This window comes from Sorex fumeus, unplaced genomic scaffold, assembly GCF_029834395.1.
Source record: "Sorex fumeus unplaced genomic scaffold, SorFum_2.1 ptg000043l, whole genome shotgun sequence".
Lineage (NCBI taxonomy): Eukaryota > Metazoa > Chordata > Mammalia > Eulipotyphla > Soricidae > Sorex > Sorex fumeus.
Window position 1 is genome coordinate 29,189,480 of NW_026606100.1, and position 22,398 is coordinate 29,211,877.

At 50.8% G+C, this 22,398-nt stretch overlaps 1 protein-coding gene across 1 annotated transcript in view; it reads left to right on the forward strand.

The window, feature by feature from the left end:
• The window catches only part of ABCC2 (ATP binding cassette subfamily C member 2), a 68,005-nt gene extending 45,607 nt beyond the window's left edge, over positions 1–22,398 (forward strand). The window contains exons 20-32 of the mRNA XM_056120461.1: positions 2,432–2,555; positions 2,813–2,948; positions 3,572–3,791; positions 3,993–4,147; positions 5,039–5,194; positions 8,263–8,462; positions 10,540–10,666; positions 13,370–13,471; positions 14,495–14,638; positions 15,911–16,069; positions 17,334–17,500; positions 20,254–20,448; positions 21,979–22,398. Of these exons, the coding sequence (XP_055976436.1) occupies positions 2,432–2,555; positions 2,813–2,948; positions 3,572–3,791; positions 3,993–4,147; positions 5,039–5,194; positions 8,263–8,462; positions 10,540–10,666; positions 13,370–13,471; positions 14,495–14,638; positions 15,911–16,069; positions 17,334–17,500; positions 20,254–20,448; positions 21,979–22,108 (2,015 nt within the window). The 3' untranslated portion in view covers positions 22,109–22,398. The remainder of the gene's footprint in view (positions 1–2,431; positions 2,556–2,812; positions 2,949–3,571; positions 3,792–3,992; positions 4,148–5,038; positions 5,195–8,262; positions 8,463–10,539; positions 10,667–13,369; positions 13,472–14,494; positions 14,639–15,910; positions 16,070–17,333; positions 17,501–20,253; positions 20,449–21,978) is intronic.

Consider the following 22,398-nt stretch of genomic DNA (forward strand, 5'->3'; position numbering starts at 1 on the left):
TAAAACAAAAACAAAACAAATAAAAAGAGGAGGAGTTGTAACTCTCTGTCTAATAGCCTTCATATATTCTATGTACTGGCTTTGAGAAAACAAAACATACCTGCCCAGTATGGAGTTAGGGCTTAAGCCATGGGCAAAGACTGTATTATCAGATCCTCTGGTTACTGTCCAGGGAGCCACATATCTACAAACTTGGAAGTTTTCTTATCATATTTGTTTTCTGATTTACCCTAATCTCAGTTTCTAGATTCATCTCTAAACTCCCATGGATAGACAGTCCCTTTGAAGAATTCTTTATGCCCTAGAGACAGTGTTCAAAGTAGCCAATGAGAGCTCTGGCTTCTGTAAACATTGGCAGTCATGAAAACTCCAGGCAGGAGCTTGGGCAGGCTGCTGTATTGGTTCTGATGCCATAGGGCCTGGCAGGCTGCTGTATTGGTTCTGGGACTTGAGGTACAGAACAGGAGATGGTAGAATAAAAAGGAGAGCAGGAGCACAAGGTGAGCTATACGGATTGAGACTCCATGAATCTCTTACCTACACAGCTGCTATACTGAAGCATTCTTAACTGGATGGGGCTGGAGAGATGGTACAGCAGGTAGTGTTCTTGCCCTGGTTTGAATCACTGGAACCCCATATGGTCCCCCAAGTGACGGTAGGAGTGATCCCTGAGTGTAGAGCTAGGAAAAAGCCCTGAGCATCACTGGGTATGGCCCAAAGCTTAAACAACAGCAGCAACATAAATGTCTTGGTTCATAGTTTTGGAGTCTAGAAACCTGATGTGAAGGGCTGTACAAGACTGGTTCCTCTGGAAGGTAATAGACACGAATCTGTTACAGCCTCTCATGGAGCTGTGGGGTTTGGGCTACAATCTTTGACCTATAGACAACCCACATAATCCTCTTTCTCCAGCTTCCCACTGGTGTTCATTTCTATGTTCAAAATGCCCCTTTAAGAATGCCCTGCGGCAGTGGTGGGGTGGGGAAGGGGGGAGATGGGGTGGGGGGTGGTAGGCGGCATACTGGGATTATTGGTGGTAGAAAATGGGCACTGGTGGAGGGATGGGTACTCAATCATAGTATGACCAAAATGCAAGCATGAAAGTTTGTAAGTATGTAGCTGTACCTCACGGTGATTCACTAATAAAAAAAAAAAGAAAAGAAAAGAAAAGAAATGCCCCTTTAAAAGTCAGGACATAAGATTTTGGGTTAAGGGCCCTCCCTATCCAATCTAACCTCGTCTTATCTAATTACATCCACAATCACCTTGTTTCCAAAGTATGTCATGTTCTGAGGTCATGGAGATTAACTTTTAAATTTGTGGAAGACAGTTCCATCCATAGTATATCTCTGATACTGTAAAATTCTCATCCTTCTTATGTGCCAAAAGCATTAACCTTCCTCTTAACTTCCCCCCAGGTCTTATCAACTATCAAGAATCTCTTCTACGTGTCAATTCAAAGTCCCCTAATTGCCTCATCTGAGTCAACCAGATCAGTCATGGGTAGAGTTTGGAGTTATGGGCAAACATTCCACTCCATCTGTGAACCTGTAACAAAGAGATTTCCTTCTCTAAAACAGGGCAGTGAGACCAAGATAGGATCAACAGGCGTATTGAAAGGGAACAATCAGAAGGTCTAGAGGGGTCATTAAGCCCAAGAACATCTAAAACCTAACTGGCTAAATTCCATTAGACTTTAAGATTTGATGATGATCTTCTTGGGCTTGTTGCTCTAATCTACAGGCCCACAGAGTTGGTGGTCCTGCTTTCAGAGTTAGTATCCCCTTTGGAACGGGGAAGTAACTTGTCATGCTTTTATTTCCCTTTCTTGAGGAATATCACATGTTCGTCACTGGATAGTTCAAACCCACACCATTGGGTTTGATCCCCAGTACTACATGCATGCAGATTTACATGGTTTCTCTCTATTATATGCTCTATTTGGTGATAAGTCAGTATCATACTTTCCTTTAAGGATTTAGACTGAGATCTAAAGGCTGGGAAAAGCAAGATCTGGAGAGCAGGGGTGTTCTAGGAGGCACTGCATGAGGGATTAGCTTGAACATACAAATTATAATGGATTTTTAAAGTCTGTCTCACAAACCTGAATACCTCCAGTTCCTCGGGTAGAGTTTCCACTAATTTATGTGAATGTCAAGAAGAGAATTTTAACTTGACACTCTGGTCAGCCAATTCTTGGAATTCTGACTTTTCTGACTGTCTGCCACAACTCAAAAGCTCTTTCCCGTGCCAAAGAAAACAAAAGTAACTGTACTAATAAGCAGTATTTTGGGAGTCAATGATCCCATCCCGTGTTATCTCTGGGTCCTCTTGCTGAGGCCAGCAGGATCGGAAAAGCTTCTGTCCCGTTGTTGGTACACAGTTCTGCCCGCTGTGGGTGTTCTCTCTTTAACCTCCCTGTGTCTCACAGTCAATGAAGACAGTGAGGAAGAAGATGACTCTGCCCTCATGCCCGGTATGGAGGAAATACCCGAGGACGCGGCCTCCTTGACCATGAAAAGAGAGAACAGCCTTCGGAGGACACTCAGTCGCAGGTGGGTGGTCTACTCAGCCACTTCCATTTCTACTCCCTCAGTTTTTTTTGTTTGTTTTCTTCTCTGGGACTTTTCCCAAGCGTGTGGACATTGTGGGCAGGCCCAGCTCTTCCTTTCTGTCCGTGAATGGGGAGGAACTCTGGGGGAACGTGTCTTGTCACCCTGGAATGTACTTTGAAGAATGCAGAGGGATGGTGATCTTGTCACCTGCGTGCCAGACCCCCAGGAAGCACTCAGGAAAGCTTTTCACTTCTCAGTTCTAGGTCCAGCAACAGGCATCGGAAGTCCCTAAAGAATTCTTTGAAAACTCAGAATGGGACTCCTCTGAAGCAAGACGAGAAGCTAGTGAAAGGACAAAAGCTCATTGAGAAGGAATTCATGGAAACTGGCAAGGTGACCACCACAATATAGGGACAGCACTGTGGGAGGGGACGGCTAAAGGCAGGGCGGGGAGCGTGGGTGGGGTTTGGAGTCAAAGAGCACTGTAGGCTCTGAGCTCCTAGACACAGGAGGGTGCTCCTCCTGGGCCTGGCAAATCTTCCCCCTTGTCCTCGCAATATTGATCTCAGCTCTGGACTTCCGACCAAATTGTGCTTCCACAGAGAATGATCTCTTTGGGAATGGTTCTCACACTGTATCTCATGACTGTTGGAATCCATTCTGATGCCCTGCTTGATGGTGCAAATATAAGGTCCAGAGAACGTGACTATATCAGTTTCCCCGCCATAATTCAAATGACTAACACTTAAAACTGCAAAATCTGTCCCATCCAGTTTCCTCTTCTTCCCCGTTCATCACAGCTAAACACCCATCCATAACCTGACAGTCAATTCCCCTGCTTTGGATCTCAGCAGTGTTCTCCCAACCCAGTGCAGAAATAACCACAAGCTACCAAATTTGGCTCCTTGCTAACCACATTTCCAGTGGGTTCCTATGCCCTCTGGTGATTGGTATTATAAGCACTCCCTTCCCCAAACCCATAGGAATTCTACTAACATAGAGGTGGGACTTTGCAGGTGAAATTTATCAACTACCTGAAATACCTCCAAGCCATTGGAGGGGGCTTCATATTCTTCATCATCTTCTCCTATGTATTAAACTCTGTGGCTTTCATTGGATCCAACCTCTGGCTCAGTGCTTGGACGGGAGACTCTAAAATCTACAATAGCACCAACTACCCAGCCTCTCAGAGGGACCTGAGGGTTGGCGTCTATGGAGCTCTAGGAGTAACACAAGGTATGTCTGGTGACAGAAGCTGCCAGTTCTCTCTCACTGTGCTAATATTAGCTTACACAATAGCTTGTGTCTTAGGCTGTTTTCACAATACCAGGCTGCTTGGATGTTTGGACTATGCCCTTAGTCTGGGGGTCAGGGGAAAAGTTGACCCTGTCTTCTGGAACCTGTGCATGACACTCATGAAACTGCTTCAATTCCTAGGCCTGTTTGTGCTCTTGGCAAATTTATTGTGTGCCCATGGCACTATCTATGCATCCAACTCTCTTCACAAGCAACTGCTGAACAATATCCTGCGTGCACCCATGAGTTTTTTTGACACAACACCCATAGGTCGGATTGTGAACAGGTTTGCTGGAGTAAGTAACTGAGGGATGTCAGATGTTGGGTTTGTATGTTAAGGATCTTCCTGCACACCTTGGAGTGTAAAGTCAGTATTTTTGTCTGCTCAGGAGGAAAATGTGTCTTGAATACCCTCTGGGGGATCCCTGGGGTCCTGGGGATACACAGGCCCTTAGACGCTCACCATCGAGTGAAGGCAAGAGGCAAGGAAACAAAGAATGTTGTTATGTTGTTAGAACGTGATAAAAACCAATACTTAGGACATATGTAATAGTGTTTTATGAGAACAAAGGGTGAAAGGGGGACCAGAGAGATAGTGCAGTGTTCAAGTTAGGCACTTGCGTAACACATGGCTGACCAAGGTTTGATTCCTGGCCATATGTATGGTCCCCCAAACCCACCAGGGGTGATCCCTGAGTACAGAACCAGGAGTAACCAAAGGGTGTGGATTCCTCCCTCCCCCCCCCCCCACACACACAAAAGAGAAAGGAACATCACTACAAGTATACTCACAGCTTTGACCTAAGACAGAGGGAGCGCAGAGTTAACCCTTTCCTTGGCCTGCCTCTTTGATGCTTTTGGAATGAGCCCATCCAGGGGCCTGGGGATAGCTCAGTGGTGAGGCTATCTCCATCTCACAAAGGAGGCTGAGGTGGATCCTTGGTGCTGCTTCACCCAACAAACATGATGCAGCTGCTCTGCTATCTGTGATCGTGGCAACGCAGGCACCTGGGCCAAAGCATTGCATGAAAGTGTTTGATCCCCAATAAGCACCTCAATTAAAAGGATGTGTGAGCGCTCCCCCCCCCAACCACCCCCCTCGAATCCAAGGACCACACCCTGGCCCGCTGAGATGCCAAGCGCCGTAAGAGTTCATTGATCACCCTCTCCTGATTCTGCCTTCCCAGGACATTACCACCCTGGACGATGTCCTCCCGACGTCCCTGCGCAGCTGGATCTTGTGCTTCCTGGGCATCATCAGTACCCTGGTCATGATCTGCTTGGCGGCACCAACCTTTGTCATCGTCATCATTCCTCTGGGCATCATTTATGTGTTTATTCAGGTAGGCTTGGGCACAGCTCCCTCCCTCTGTCTGCATAAGAGCTCTGGGTTCCTTCTTTCCCTTCGTTCAGTCCCGATGACCCTGTTCCTCTCTAGCATCGTTTCTGTTTTGACATGTATCGCTAGACCAGGGAGCCAGGTGGCACGTCTAATGCTGAAGTACAACCCCAGCTGGTTTGTGGATGACAGCCGGGAGACTCGCCTGCTCTCCTCTGTCCCCCCAGAAGCAGAGTGGGACGGAGTTACTTGTGGTTCTAATGCTGCTCAGAGGGTGGCTCTGAAAGAGTCTCGAAGCTCTGTAAGACTATTCTCTGTCCCTAGTGATTGCCGCTCACTGCTGTGAGAGGAGCCACACCCTGGCTGCACGGCTCTTCCCTGGGCTTGGGAATCAGCTCATTGATGGGCCAGGGAGGTAATGTAGAGGGCCTGGTGCTTGTCTTGCATGCAGCCACCAGGTTCGATTTCTCCATATGGAGTAAAAAACTTTTTTACATATATATGTTTTAAAAAAATCCCCTCTAAGATTGGTTGCCTCCTACTTTATTTTTTTTGTAACTATCACCTTTTTATTTCTATTTTTTAATTTTTTTATTTTGTAGAGTAGTTCACAATATTTCATCACACTTAATATTCAAATGACAATCCCTCTACCATAACACCTTCCCACCACCATATTTCAGATGTTTCCATCCCAAACCCCAATCCCTGCTCCTAAGCAGAACCAAAGTAATATATTTTGTATTGTTTGTTATGAAAAATCTCTGAAAATGCTACAAAAAAGTATCCCTAGAGGAAAGAGTGTGGAGGTTGTTGTATTTCACCTAGGAGCCATAAAGCCCTTTTATAAGAGATCACTAACATGTTAAAGGTTGAGACTGTGTGCATATGTGTGTGTGTGTGTTTAAAAAATGTATATTTCCCTCTAAGATTGGTTGCCTCTTACTTTGAACCCTATCAAATATGGTGTGGTAATATTGGAGTATAGTTAGTGTGTGTGGTTTGAAGTATCCAGGAATAGATTCACTTGTGGGTGATACTCGGCCCAAGCATGTGGAGAGTGGCCGTGAGCATGGCAACAGCTGGGTTTTGGAGGTTTTTGGCTCCCGAAGCTGGGTCCCTTGGGGCAAAGAGGGGTCTCACCCGCCCCCCCCCCCCGGGGTGCCCTGAGTGAAACAGCCTGGCATGCGGTCTAGTGGCATGGTTATGGCACGTGTCATGTTACCGCCTTTGGGTATTTTTTTAAAACTTTTCTATTTATTTTTTAAATACCTATATTTGGTTTGGAGGCCACACCTGATGATGCTTGAGGGCTACTCCTGCTCAGGGGACCAGGCAATACTGAGGGTTAAACCCAGTGTGGCCCCAAGAGTGTTCTCTCTGTCTCTGTCTCTTTGTCTCTCTGTCTCTTTCTCACCTTTTAAAGATCATCTTCTTTATTGGGGTTTCTAACAGCAGGAATACCATTGTTTCCTATTTGTAATGCTGTCACAACACACCTGCCACCATAAAGCCACTATCCTTCCACCAGTGTCCTGAGGTCCCTCACTCCCCTGCCCATGGCCTCAGCTCTCTCTGTTCTGAGGGTTTGTCTTATGGGCAATGTCTGTCCCCTTGCATGGTAACTGTCTGTCCATAGTTCCTGACAAACCAAAAAAAAAGGCCAAGGCAAGCAAGCTTAGTTGAGGAGACTTCCTGGGGTCACGCTGAGAGTTCCCAGCTCAACCCCGGTTGCCACAGCTGCTCAATGAGCTCAGCAGCACCACTAACCCATCCATCCCACCAGCCTTGGCCCTCAGTCTGCCCGTCCAGGGGACACCTGCACCCTCTCTCGCCTTTGGTTTTGCCTCTCAGACATCCTCCCCTCAACATCCCTTGGCCTCCAGGCTCTCTGCCTCACACACGGGCAGGGTCAGGGCACTGCCCGAACAGCAGCCTCAGCTCCGCTCCCTCTCGCCCTTTCATGACGCCTCCACCTTCCCTCTTGTGGGCGCTCCCTGCATTCAGCTGCCTCTGGAGATCAGTTCTCTAACCCTGCACAGACTGCATGGGCGGATCTAGGTACATTTTTAAAAAATAATTAATTAATTATTATTTGTTTTGCAAAGCTATTTATGGTTAGGTTTCAGTCATGCAGTATTCCAGTACCTATCCCTTCACAAGTGTCCATTTCCCAGCACCAGTGATCCCAGTTCCTTCCCATCACCCCCCAACCCCCCACCCCCTGCCTGCCTCTATGGCAGGCGCTTTTCCTCTCTCTATCTCTCTGTCTCTCTGTCTCTGTCTGTCTCTGTCTCTGTTTCTGTCTCTCTGTCTCTCTCTGTCGCTGTCTCTGTCTGTCTGTCTCTGTCTGTCTGTCTGTCTGTCTGTCTCTCTCTCTCTCTCTCTCCCTCCCTCCTTTTGGGCACTGTGGTTTTCTAGGCACATTCTTTTTTTTTTTAATTTTTATTAGTGAAACACCAAGAGGTACCACATGTTCTAGATTTACAGTTCTAGATTTACAAATTTTTGTGCTTGGGTTTTGATTATACAATGATCAAATACCCATCCCTCCACCAGTGCCCATTTTCCACCACCATGGATCCCAGTATCCCTCCCACACCCATCCCCCCCATCCCACCCTGCCTCTGCGGCAGGGCATTCCCTTTTGTTCTCTCTCTCCTTTTGGGTGTTGTGGTCTGCAAAAGAGGCATTGAGTGGCAACCATGTTCAGTCCGTAGCCTATTTTCAACATGCATCTCCCCTGCTGGGAGGATCCTCCAAACACCCTTTATTTGGTGCTCCCTTCTCCATCTGAGCTTCTAGGCACATTCTTGAGGTGAATATGGGTTAGTTGGAAAAACAAAAATGAGCTAGTTGGAAAAAAAATCTCAAAATGTGGTTTGGAAATGCCAACCTTGACGCCTTTTCTGTGCCCCTCTCATGGCTTTGTGTGTTGGCAGTGGGCCACAGACAACGGTCGTCTCAGATGAGAGCTGTGTCCAGCCGGGGGCAGAGGGACCTGGAGGGGAGATGGCCAGCCCATGCCATAGGATTGAGTGACCCACTTGCTCTTTCCTATTTGGGGTCCAGATCATCTACGTGACGACCTCCCGCCAGCTGAGACGCCTGGACTCAGTCACCAGGTCCCCCATCTACTCCCACTTCAGCGAGACAGTGTCGGGGCTGGCTGTGATCCGGGCCTTTGAGCACCAGCAGCGGTTCCTGCAGCACAATGAGAGGGGGATCGACACCAACCAGAAATGCGTCTTCTCCTGGATCATCTCCAACAGGTGAGTCCTCCCCTACACACACTAGGAGGTGGCCTCAAAGGCATGCCTGGGGACCTGCCCAGTGGGCATTCGCTTCGGGAGCGTGTGGACACATGGGAGTGAACAGAACTCACCAGAGTGACCAATAGAGCAGGGCTTGTGTCCCTGGCCTCAATAGGGGTGTCGGGGGCGGGGGGGGGGAACCACCTTCGCCTGTCGGTGGACCATCTCCTGGTTTCTTCCTGCATCTGCAGTGGCTGAAACACAGGTTCTCCTGTGTTTAGGATGGAAGTGAAGCCACATCGCTGAGCATTGGTAGCCCAGACTAGGGATAGGAACAGGGAGGATGGGACACTATCTATCTCCTGTGTTGTGCCCAGGCAGGGCACCCTCACTCGGGGAGAAAGAAGAGAGTTGAGGAGAGTGAGCTGGGTGCAGACATGGGGTCTTCCTCCCCCCTAACCCCCGCAGAGAAGGGGGAGCATTCTCCTTTCCTCCTCTCTTCATAGACCCTGGCAAGGAGTGGGATGTCCAGGGCACAGTGAGGCCTTCTGTAGGCCGTGGCCTCCACATGAAGCGAAGGGCTCAAGGGTGGATGAAAGCTGCTTCTTGTGACTTGGAACATGGAGGGTCGGGAATTTGGTTGGAAAGTTACTTTTATTTCTGAGCTTTTCCAAGAAGGAACCAGGCCTCTAGGTGAATCCTCTTCCTGGCCCTCCCCTGCCCCACCCCGTGGTGGAACAAGCATCACTTGTTGGTACACATGGCAGCATGGCAGGTGCATCTCATTCAACAAGGTCCTTCTCTTCACTGGGGAGGCCACTGCGAAGCTGTCTGGGGACTAGGGACCAAGTCCAGGGCCTCATGCATGCAGAGCGCATGCCTACTACTTGGGCCTCATCTCTGACCCTGGTGGAGTCAGTTTTGAACATTAAGTCTCTGCATGTGGGTGCACCCGTTTTAGCACCGACCCCCTGCATGTGGTGGCCCCTCTCAGACCTGCCCCAGCTTCCTCTCCATTGCGCAAAAGCAGAAGGATGCCACCGACTTCCTTCCTGCCACCCGCTCTCGCAGACAGACTCTTTCTCCCTATCTGCTCTAAACCAATGACATGAGTGGGAGGCAACACCCAGCCATGCTCAGGGCTTACCCCCACCCTTGTGCACAGGGTCACTCCCGGTGGTGCTCCGGATGGTCCCGGGGATCCATCTGGGCTCAACTTCATACAAGGCGAGCATCATGAGGCGAGCTCTCTCTCTCTCTCTCTCTCTCTCTCTCTCTCTCTCTGACTCCTGCATGGAATATTTATTAAGATGCACTTTTCTGAACCCCTACACCCCTATTTCTGATTCCTACACCCTAATCCAGAGTTTCTTGGGGAAGAGTTCAGGAAGATTTTGCATGAATTTCTGATTTCTAAGAGTTTTCAGTTTTTCAGATGATTCTTTTGGTTTGGTAAATGGGGGAGACTTTGAATCACAAGGTTCTCTTGCAAATGCATCTAGTGTTTTCAAAATGTAATGTAATTGCATTTGTGATTTTTAGTGTAATCTAAGACAATTTGTAAAATAACTTTGACTTTAAAAAATAATCTGATTTCTGAGTCAGGGTGGAGGGCTCAAAGGGCTGGAGTCTGATTTGGCAGGAGGGAGCCCTGAATTTGGTCCCTGGCACTGCCTGATCCCCTGAGTACTTCCAGGAATAACCCCTGAGCATCACACCAAAACCAACCCTTGGGCATAGCCAGGCGTAGCCCTAAAGAGGAATTAACTTTTGGGGCTGAGGAAATAGATGACTCAAAAGGCTGGGTGTGTGCTTTGCAAGTGGGAGCCTCCAGTTCTATCTCAGCACCATGGACCCCCAAGTTTTGTGTTGAGAGTAGGTCCTAGTACTGGTTAGTGTACCCCCAAAACAAAGTAAGTAATTTGCATCTAAAATTCAGATAGAAGGACCCAAGGAACATGTGATAGAGCCAAGTTGAGGTGTATCCTGAGATCACACCCTCCCACTTAGCCCTCTGGGGTGTCTTGTGGTGCCAGGTGTGGGTTCAGTGAGGGGGGTAGAGGGAGTGAGCTGTCTCTGGTCTCCTGCTTTCCAGATGGCTCGCAGTCCGTCTGGAGCTGGTTGGGAACTTGATCGTCTTCTTTGCATCCTTGCTGATGGTGATCTACAGAGAAACACTGAGTGGGGACACCGTGGGCTTCGTTCTGTCCAACGCCCTCAACGTGAGTACCACAGCTGGGCAGGGTAGATCAATGCACTGCCATGCCACTGTGTCTAGGTGACACCAGGAAGTCCCAGTCCCTGTCCTTCCTTCCTTTCTGGACCCAGGTGGACTGGGGCAGAACAAAGTCCACATGGGCTCTCTCATTCGTTGTGTCCCCTGGGCATCCTCCTTACCTTTCTAAGTAGAAACCGTGTCATCTGGAGAAATGAACATAAATGATGTTGCCCTGAGTAGTTAAGAAAGCAATTTCAGGGACAGAGAGATAAGGCACTTGCTTTGCTTGTGGTCCCTCAAGCACCCCCATGGGTTACTTCTGAGCACAGAGCCAAGAAGAGTCCCTGAGAATCATTGGATGTGCCCCAAAAAACAAACCAAAAAATTGGAAGAAAGGCAGGAAGGTGGGAAGGAAGGAAGGAAGGAAAGAAGGAAGGAAGGAAGGAAGGAAGGAAGGAAGGAAGGAAGGAAGGAGTGGTAGTAGAGCAGGTACTTGAGTTTGATCTCTGGCGCCCAATATGGTCCCCCCAAGCCTGTCATGAGTGGGCCCAAATCCCTAACCCTCCCAAAGAAAAGGAAGGAAGGAAGGATGGAAGAAGGGACTGAAGGAAGGAGGGAGAAAATTAATTAAGAAATTTTAGGGCTCAGGATATAGCTCAAAAGGCTAGAGCACATATTTGGCATACATGATGTCCTGAGTTTGAGTCCTGCACCTCCTGCCTCTCCCCTTGCACTGATGGGGTAAGCACTGGCAGCCCTAGGCACTGCTGAGCTCTGGATAACGCCTAGCTGAGCACCAAACATTGGGCCCTGCCTCCCGGCATGGTTGGAACAGCCCTCTGATTCTTGAGCACAGTGTGGGGGCCCTCCTCCCGCTCCCCACCAAAGTGATTTTGTATGCTTCAGTGTGATTGTTTTCCAGCTCTTTGACCCATTGCTTGATGAGTCAGTCAGGAGATTAAGAATTCAGAGTTTTTTTCCCCAGGGGGCAGGAATGAAGCTCAGCCTTGCAGTTGCCTGGCATGCATGAGTCCAGGGGTCCCTGGCACTGCATTAAAAAAAAAGTTGTCTTTTCATAATATGACTTGGCATGAACCAGAAAGGCCTCTAAACAACATCACTGTGTTTCTTAAATCACAGAATAATTGGAGTTAACTTTTTAAAAATTGAATCACTGTGAACTACAGTTACAAAGCTTTCATGTTTGAGTTTCAGTCATACAATGATCAAACCCCCATCCCTTCACCAGTGCACATTCTCCACCACCAATACCCAACCCCCCATCCCAACCCTCCCTTTGCCTCTGTGGCAGACACTTTCCCCCATGCTCTCTCTCTACTTTTGGACATTATGGTTTGCAGTACAAATACTGAGAGGCCATCATGTTTGGTTCTTCTTCTACTTTCAGCACACATCTCCCATCCCGAACGATTCCTCCAACCATCATTGACTTAGTGATCCCTTCTCTATTCCAGCTGCCTTCCCCCCCAGCTCATGAAACATGCTTCCAACCATGGAAATATTCCTGGCCCTTGTCTCTACTGTCCTTGGATGTCAGTCTCATGTTATTTTATTTAGAGTTAACTCTTATAAGAACAGTGAGAAGAAACCTCCAGTCAACTAGGGGTACAGGCTAGACATTTTCCAGCACCTAGCAGAATGGCGGGCACTGCAGTAAGCACATGGCCACTTCCACGGGCTCTTTAGCTCTGTCTTCAGTGGGAACTGAGTAGCTGAGACCAGCTACCCACAGCACTGTCCCTCACCCAGGTCTCTGGGTGCCTCGTGAACTTTCACACCCCGCCCCCTTTCCTCCGCCTACCGACCTGGGAGAGAAGGGTCGAGAGTTGGAGAACAAGTTATTTGAATCATCTAGTACAATACAATTCAGCAAACTCCAAGAGGCTTCTCCTTGTCCCCACGATTCTGTTCCCTCACATCCATGGCTTTGGCTAGAAGAAACTTGCCTCTGAGTAGCCCACAGAATCCCAGACTCTGGCCAGGCCCAGATCCCTATGACCCTCTTATTGGTGGCAAAATGGGCCTTTGGATGACAGACACGGGCTCCGGGGAGTAAAAGAGAACGAGGGTCCGCATGTGAGTCCCGCCTTGAGGGTGGGGTTCTGGGGCAAGCTGTTATTCATCAGGGGAGTTGCAGGGAGTGTCTCCCTTCCCGTGTCTTTTCTTGGACGTTCCACGTTTGTACCATCCTGCCCCCTGCCCCCTGCCCCAGGGAGCACAGCTCACAGCCTAGAGCCCAGCTGTGTATCTCCCCAGATCAGCCCACGGCCACCCCAAGCTCCCAATACTGTCCACGCTGTCCCCCAAGGAGCATTACACTCCTCCAACCTTTGACGCACGGCTCTCCCCTCCTCCCCAGGGAGACCACAAGCCGTTTCCACTTTTTCTTTCTCTCTCAGAGCATGGCTGGGTCTGTGTCCAACACTGAACTGTATTTTTTGTTTGTTCGTTTGGTTTGGGTTTGATTTTGGGTCACACCTGGAGGTATGATTCAGAGCTTATCTGTCTCTCTGGGTGGGGCTCAGGGGACCCTATGTGGAGCTCAGAATCCAAACCCAGGTCACCCGTGTACAAGCGCCATCCCTCTGCTCTATGCCCCACACCCCCGGCCTCGGGGATTGTGGTTTCCCTGGCACAGCTGGAGTCTGAGTCCCAGGTGACCTTCTACCTTCTGGTCCCGCTGCAGATCACTCAAACCCTGAACTGGCTAGTGAGGATGACCTCAGAGGTGGAGACCAACATTGTAGCCGTGGAGAGAATCAATGAGTACATACAAGTGCCAAGCGAGGTAAGGAGGATCATCAGGACCAGGGGGAGGGCGCAGACCATCAGCGTGTCTAATGATTTCTTGTGGAAGCAAAAAGATCCACTTCCATGCCTCTTAGCCTACTTTCCTGAAGCCTGGAATAAGAAGTGGGTTGGGGGTGGAGGTCGCCGGGTCTTGGAACCCACCCAGTTAGATGGCGGCTTCTTTCTGGAGGGCCACAGGGAAACTCTGAGGATAAGGCTTCTTTAAGATATGTCCAGTTGCTGGGTTGATAGCACAGGGGGTAGGGCGTTTGCCTTGCACGCAGCCAACCCGGGTTCGATTCCCAACATCCCACATGGTGTCCTGAGCACCGCCAGGAGTAATTCCTGAGTGCATGAGCCAGGAGTAATCTCTGTGCATAGCTGGGTGTGACCCAAAAAGCAAAAAAGAAAAAGAAAAAAAAGACATGTTCAAACTGCAAGCTGTGTTTCTTGTCATCTGGCAACGTCAACAACAGCCCTCTGTCTCGGGGACAGCATCCAACTAAAGTGTCATCGGGAATTCGGGCAAAAATAACCATTTCGGTGACTACTTTTGCTGGCAATTATTGACTGAGTGATTAAGTTAGTTTATTATATGATTTTATTATGTTGATATGATTACAATGTAAACAGTATGAGCCACCCATGGTACACACCATCCGTGAGACATCCATGTGCAAGCCACCAGTGATAGGGGCCGGTTTAAATCTAGTTTAGAGAGCCCAGCAAGCTACCGAGAGTACCTCGCCTGTTTGGCAAAGCCTGGCAAGCTACTTGTGACGTATCTGATATGCCAAAAACAGTAACAACAAGTCTCACAATTTGTTGTGAGATGTTACTGGTGCCCACTCGAGCAAATCGATGTACAACAGGAGGACAGTGCTACAGTGTGTTCTATGCAGAAGCACATGTGAGGTTAGGGCTGGGGCACTACTGTCCCTTCTTGTTCAGGGACCCGAGTCCCGTGGGGGCTGCTGGGAAGGTCCCCTCCATGAATTGTGCCTTTTCCTGCCCCGACCAGGCTCCTTGGGTGACAGAGAAAAAGCCCCCAGGGGGCTGGCCCAGCAAAGGGGAGATTCGCTTCAACAACTACCAAGTACGGTACAGGCCTGAGCTGGATTTGGTGCTGAAGGGGATCACATGTGACATCAAGAGCACAGAGAAGGTAGGTGGAGTGGAAGAAGGCTGCCAGCGGGTTGGGGCTTTCCGCCAGCCCACCAGGGTCCCCCTGCTGAGGAGCAAGAGTCAGGGAAGAAATCGGGGAGCAGCAGGCCGGGCTGGAACTGCTGAGGACAGCAACGTGGAATAGATACTGTCTGCTTGGAGCAATAGCACAGCAGTAGGGCATTTGCCTTGTGCGCAGCCAGCCCGGCGAGCCGGGTTCGATTCCTCCGCCCCTCTCGGAGAGCCCGGCAAGCTACCAAGAGTATCTTTCTCGCATGGCAAGGCTTGGCAAGGCTTGGTATTCAATATATATATGAATATATATTGGCATATTCAATATGCCAAACACAACAAGTCTCAAAATGGAGACGTTATTGGGCCCATTCAAGCAAATCGATGAACAACAGGAGGACAGTGACAGTGTTTTTTATTAGTGAATCACCGTGATGTGCAGTTACATACTTACAAACTTTCGTGCTTGTGTTTCAGTCATACAATGCTCGAGTACCCATCCCTCCATCTCCACCACCGATGATCCCAGTATTCCTCTCACCCCCCCATGCTGTCTGCTTCTTTGGGGCACCCCAAACTTCTCTTCCTCCAAGGCCAACTGGGGGTCTGAAGTTGGGGGTGGGGTCTGACTCTAAGCTGATAGTCAGACCATTTCTTCCCTTTGCCATTCTTCTAAACCAGGTTAAAAAAAAAACTTGGACTGGAGAGATAGTTCATGGGTAGGGCATTAGCCTTGCATGGGGTCCTAGCCAGGTTTGATCCCTGGCATCCCATATGTTCCCCACAAGGACTGCCAGGAGTGATTTCTGAGTGCAAAAACAGAAGTAACTCCTGAGCATCGCTGGGTGTCTCCCCCACCAAACAAAACAAAACAAAAACCCCAATAAAACCCTCTAATGTCCATTAATAGTTACAGCCTCATTAGCTGCTGCTGGCTGCCATCACATGCTCCGCAAACAGCAGTTTTCGGGAGTCTGGGACGAACCTTGTATTTCGACAGGAGCCCAAGACAGTTTAGCATCTCAGAGATAAAGGAGCCAGACATCCCCTCTCTGCACCTGTTATCAGGGACTAGAGATGAACATTCCCGCCAGCCTGCTGGTCCCTGATTACAGATGCCCCAGTCTGAATCAGAGCCCCACCTCCCCCAATTCACCTGGAACGAACCAGCAAAGGAGGGGGGCTGTGTCTGAGTCTCCCCACCCCAACCCGCCCCCCAATCTACCTGGTGAACTAACCGACAGAGAAACTCTGTTTGCAGATTGGTGTGGTGGGCAGGACAGGAGCAGGAAAGTCCTCCCTGACCAACTGCCTCTTCAGAATCCTAGAGGCTGCGGGTGGCCAGATCACCATCGATGGGCTGGACATTGCGTCCATCGGGCTCCACGACCTCCGGGAGAAGCTGACCATCATCCCTCAGGTGAGCTCTGGCACCTGCTGTCCCACACAGTGGGCACAGTGTACATCACCAGCTTGGTGCCAGCTCAGTGGCCAGTGTGGTCTCTGCTTCCTCCCAGGTATGTATAAACGTGGTTTTCCTAGACCTCAGAATCCACCCCACCCCACGGCCGTCACTGCCCATATATAGCCAGCAGGTGGCAGCAACACTACAGAAGTCAAACAGCCGCTGGCCAGCTCTCACTTCTAAGAGCCGGTCTCCAGACCCTTGCAAACAGCATTAGCCGTTTTGCAGCTGAAGCTTGAAACCATTAAGCTTTATGCTCGCCATTTGCGGCGGTTAAAAGACAGGAGGGGAAATTCGCTGCCAGCTTCTGCCAACCAGCGGAAAGTTTAGTGCATCAGCAGGAAACAGTGCCAGAGTGCTCACTCTGGAGGTTTCTGAGTCAGGACTGGCCTGAAGGACGCTGGTTTCCCTCTGGTCAGGCAGGCATAGATCCTCACAGAGCCTCTCTGCTCGGGGCATCCCAGGTGAGAGCCGTTGGGGATGTCTGGGTTTGCCTGAGTCCCATGTACTCTTTACTCCAGTCTCTTCAAAAGCATCCCCCATCCTTCCCGGTCTGCCCAGATGCTTCTAGAACACACGCTGGGAGACTCATTCTTCCTATGCTCCTTTTTTATTTGGATGTGAGGTTCCCAGGGTGCTTTGGGAGGAGAGTGGGGGGTCCCTGCAGTGCCAGGGACGGAACCCAGGGTTCCTGCAAGCAAAGTGTGAGCTCAGCCCTTTGCACCATCTCCCTGGTCTCTCTCTGATATCCTTTAGAGATGGAACATTTAGAAATCCTTTGTCACTTCACTGTTCTCCTGGTGTTCATCAATTTGCTCAAGCGGGCCCAGTAATGTCTCTATTGTGAGATTTGTTGTTACTGTGTTTGGCATATTGAATATGTCATGGGAAGCTTGCCAGGCTTTGCCGTGCGGGTGAGATACTCTAGGTAGCTTGCTGAGCTCTCCAAAAGGGGTGGAGTTGAACCCAGGTCGGTCCATAAATGAGTTTTTAAAAAACCCACACAAGCAAACAGCCAGAGAGTTTTCTCTGCGCTGTGCTCTCTCGGGAGGAAGGAACCCCGGGACCCAGTCTTCAGTGGGGGAAACTTGCCGAGGACCTCAGACCGACTACCCCACCCCTCCCTCTCCTCCTCACCCCCTCCCCCCACACCCTCCTGGCCAACGCGGGTCCCCACCCTGACGTTGCACCCATCCTTCCCTGGTCTCTGGGCCTTCAGGACCCCGTCCTGTTCTCTGGGAGCCTGAGGATGAATCTCGACCCTTTCAACCACTACTCGGATGAGGAGCTGTGGAAGGCCTTGGAGCTGGCCCACCTCAAAACCTTTGTGTCTGGCCTACCGCTGGGGTTGTCCCACGAAGTGACAGAGGCCGGCGACAACCTGAGGTGATGTTTCATTCTCACCCATTTGGGTGAGGATGGGGGTGGGTTTGGGGGGCGGCAAGGGAGACTCCCCCTTCCTGTGCTGGGCAGGCGGGCGCCCTCTGCAGGGGGCAAGAGGAACTGCGAGGACCCAGGGGAGCCCCAGACTTGCCCTATGGGCTGCTCTGCACAGCTGCACTAGGGTCTTACTCGGTTTGGTTGTTGCTGTTGTTGTTGTTGTTGTTGTTGTTGTTGTTGTTGTTGTTGTTGTTGTTTGGCACATCCCGCAATGCTCAGCGCTCCTGGCTCTGCACTCAGGAATCACTCCTGGCAGTGCTCAGGGGACCCTCATGGGATGCCGGGGATCGAACTTGGGCCGGCCGCGCGCAAGGCTCTATCCACTGTCCTATTGCTCGGGGCCCAAACATTGGCATTCTGGGACTTGGGGAGCTGATCCTGGACCCCTCAGAGAGTGACAGTGGTGACCAGGTGATGAGGGTGCTAAAGATCCCCAGGTGTTCGGAGCAGTGCTGATGGGGGTGGGGGGCATACAGCACCCTGAGCAGTGCCCACCCTGACCCCACCCTTGCATACTACCACCTCAGAGCTCTGCTACTTGATTTCAAAAGCTTTTCTCATCTCTGGCTTCTCACTTCAGCCTCTCCTGGGCACCTGGCTTGCCAGTTTGTTGCTTGATCTTATAAGTTCCCCATATTTTGTGATATTTTCTGGTATTTCCCCCATATTTTCCCCTGGGTCAACTCTGAGGATGAGGCAGGTCGCATGGGCCGGACACTTGGGCAGGCTGAGGTGGGGTCTTGGTGCTTCTGCTTTGTAAGAACCAGAACCATGGGCTGGAGAGATGGTACAGGGGTTAAGGTGCTTGCTTTGCTCACAGCCTGGTTCAATCCCCAGCACCACATATGATGCTCCAAGCACAGCCAGGAGTATGCCCTGGGTGCAACCTGGGTGCCCCAACCTCCCCCCCCCCCAACCAAAAACCAACCAAAATAAGAACCAAAGCTCCACTTTCTGCCTCAGTCCTTTCTGGAACACTTTTTTTTTAAAAATAATTTTTAATTGAATTACCATAAGATACAGTTACAAAGCTTTCATGATTGAGTTTCAGTCGTACAATGTTCCAACACCCATCCCTCCACCAGTGCACATTTCCCAACACCAATGTCTCCAGGATCCCTCTTGCCAACCCTATCCCTTCTCCTGCCTCTATGGCAGACAATTTCCCCATACTCTCTCTCTCTCTCTCTCTCTCTCTCTCTCTCTCTGCTTTGGGGCATTATGGTTTGCAGTACAGATACTGAGAGGCCATCATGCTTGGTCCTTCGTCTACTTTCAGCACACATCTCCCATCCTGATCCCTCCAACCATCATTGACTTAGTGGTCCCTCTATCACAACTCCCTTCTCTCTGGGGGACCTCGGAAGAGCATTGCCACTGCTTTGATCTCAGATCAGGTTTGGGGCTGTGGATAGTGAGGGCTCTGTGCTGGGGGGGGTAGTGATCAGAGAGGGGGAGCGCAGTAGAGGGGAGAGTCAGCACTGAAATCTGGCCCCAGACTGGTCCTGTGAAAAGTCCTGCACCAGGCAGCAGCGGGAGCGAATGGGTGTAGGGGGTGGGGTGGGGGGGAGAGGCTCTCTGCTTGATGTCTCTGCTCTCTCGGTTTGGAACACACCCCAGGCTTTATTCCCTGTGCCATTGCCTCTCCTGCAGAAGTGTTCTTGCAGAGTCTCAGGGCTTGGGGCTGGCCATCTCTTATTTAATAAGCTCCCTGATGGCCACCGCAGGGAAGAGCAGTGAGTGGATGCCCGCCTCTCTTCTCCACATCATTTCCCAGAGCCTCGTTGTCTTAAAACGAGGTCCAGCCATTGTTAGGGCTTTTAGCAAATTAAAGCAATTTGCTTTGCATTTTACAAGCAGATTCAGGTTCCCCCTTAGATTGCCTCTCCCACCCAGACATCACCTTCATTAGGGAGCTGCATTGGCCCCAGGGAAGACAGCCTTGAACAAATAATTAGACTCGAATTGCACATTCTAATAATGAGACCGCTCAGAGACTTTCTGGGGCGGTGGCAGCTCCCTAGGGTGCTGGGTCAGGTCAGACATGCTGAATCGAGCTTGTGCCTGCTCCGGGTGGGGAATTGATGAACTAGAATATCACTTGAACCGCCGATCAAGGCCGCTCTCTGCTCTAGCTTTGCTTCCCACCCCACGCAAATGTGGAAATCCCCATGGAGTGGACTTATCAGATGTTACCTGGGGGAAACCCTTCTGAGAATGACATGGAGGGTTTTTTTTTTTTTTTTAGCGTAGGAGTACTGCTAAATAGCCATTGATTATGCTGATTGAATTGGGCATGAACTCCACATCACTTTTTTTTTAAATTTGAATCACTGTGAGATACAGTTACAAAGATGTCATGCTCAAGAGACACTGAGTTTGGAAACACAAACTTTCAAATGAAATACCTGTGGGGGTCTTTGAGCGAATTGGGAATGCTTGGCCAACCTTGCCCAGGATAACCACGTTAGCTCACGGAAGAGACAAAGATATTCTGGGTGGTGTTTTTAAAATAATTTTTGAAGTATTGTGATTGGCAGCATGGTGAGTGATTTCAACCTCACACCCATCCCAATGTCTGGGTGTGTGTGTTTGGTAGCGGGGGGTGGGGGAATCTGCCCTGAAACGTGGACAGGGAAGCCTCCCCGGGTGAGTCTTGCTCCCGGGAACTCATGCCCGCACCCTTGCCTTGGCTGCAGCATCGGGCAGAGGCAGCTGCTGTGCCTGGCCAGGGCTCTGCTGCGGAAATCCAAGATCCTGATCATGGATGAGGCCACGGCGGCGGTGGATCTCGAGACGGACCACCTCATTCAGGCCACCATCCGGAGCGAGTTTGCCCACTGCACAGTGCTCACCATCGCCCACCGGCTGCACACCATCATGGACAGCGACAGGTGGGCCAGCGGGGTGGACACGGGAGCCCTTTGCCAATAGCAGCTTCTCGGGTGGGGGTGGGGACACAGCCCAGACTTTCCCAGCCTCCCAATGATAAAGACACTTAAAGTGACCTGCACCCGCGTCCCCGTGGAAATGACATCTGCAGCTCTGTGCACAGGGCAGCCAGTGGGGCCGGGGCATTGTCTGGAGGGGCCAGGGGATACAGGGAGGAGAGCGTGGACCCAGTCTGTGCCAAGTCCAGCACTGCCTGCTCCTTCCACCTGAGACAGACATTGACATGGGGCTGACATCAGCCATCCTGCAGGGAGAACACGCCTCCCTTTGATATTCCGACCAAGGGGAAGCTCTGTTAGTTGGGGGGGGGGGGGGGGGGCGGCACACTCAGCAGCAGTGCTCAAGTCTCACTCCTGGCTCTGCATTCAGGAATCACTCCTGCTGGGCTCAGGGGACCATATGAGATGCCGGGGATTGAACCCCAGGTCAGCCACATGCCACACACCCTACTCTCTGTCCAAATGCTCTAGCCTGAGGGTGAGCCCTTTGAAATGGCCCATCCTGATTCCCTTTTACATGCGTGTGCTGTTAGGAGTGGAGGCCTGGGACTCGAGTCTGTAAAGTGCGACCTCCACCACTGAGTCCCATCCCCTTGGCGAGGCTGGAGAGCCAATACAGGGGGTTAAGGGCCTTGCCTTGCGCACGGCTGGTCCAGACACTGCCTAGGACCCCTGATCACTGTTGGGAGTGATCCCCGAGCACAGAGCCAGGAGGAAGCCCTGAGTACCCTAGGGAGTGGCCCCCAAAGAAGAAAGGAAGAGGAGCTTATGTGAGTGGACTCATTCCACTCCCTGTTCTGCTACCTGCTCCCTGCCCCCACACCCTAGAGTCAAAGCTGTGATGATCGGGGGTCACCGCACTCAGTTGTGGGGTGCCAGAGAGCACTCACTTCCCCATGGCGCTCACTTCCCATGAGCGGGCCCCGGCAGAGGTGTGGGCTGAATGGCAGCCTTGTGCCTGCCTGCAAGAAAGGGAGGGGGGGTGTTTCTACCTTGGACCCCACCCCAGGCCCTGACAGCTGGAGTCTTCTGTTGCTGGTCTCTGTGACCTGAACATTCAGGCCTCATTTGCCGTCATCCCTTCCTGGGTTTGTGTACGTGCACTATGACCTCACCCCGACTGGTCTCATCCATCCCAACATTCTAGGTGCTTCCTCGGGGCTGCTCCATGGAGGCTCATGCCTTCTGTGGGGCTCCAGCCCCAGCTTTGAGATGCTGCTCACTGAGCCTCATCTTTCTTTCTTTCTTTCTTTCTTTCTTTCTTTCTTTCTTTCTTTCTTTCTTCTTTTTGGGTCACACCCAGCAATGCACAGGGGTTAGTCCTGGCTCTGCACTCAGGAATTACTCCTGGCAGTGCTCTGGAGACCATATGGGATGCTGGGAATCGAACTCGAGTTGGCCGCGTGCAAGGCAAACGCCCTACCCGCTGTGTATCGCTCCAACCCTGAGCCTCCTCTTTCTGCCTCGTTTCAGGGTGATGGTCCTGGACAAAGGGCAGATCGTGGAGTTTGGCAGCCCGGAAGAACTGCTGCAGAACCCCGGGCTCTTCTACTCGATGGCCAAGGAAGCCGGAGTTGACCACACAAACAGCACCAGCCTGTGACCGCAGGAGGCCTGGCTCAGGCGAAGATGCTGAGGATCGTTCTTTCCTGAACTCGAGGGTGCCTAGGAAATGATCCTTTTCCCGGAAGCACCCTGTCAGGACACTGAGAGCCACTACTCAGGCTCAGAAAACGAGTATTACCAGGGACCTCAGCCTCCCCTGCTCTGTGAGCCCCCTTTGCTCTCTCGCCATCTGCTGTGAGGATGCCTCCCCATCCTTCTCTCTCCGGGGTCCCTCCCTGTACATAGCCGCCGACAATGTGAGTCTTTTCTAAAAGCAACTGGAACCAC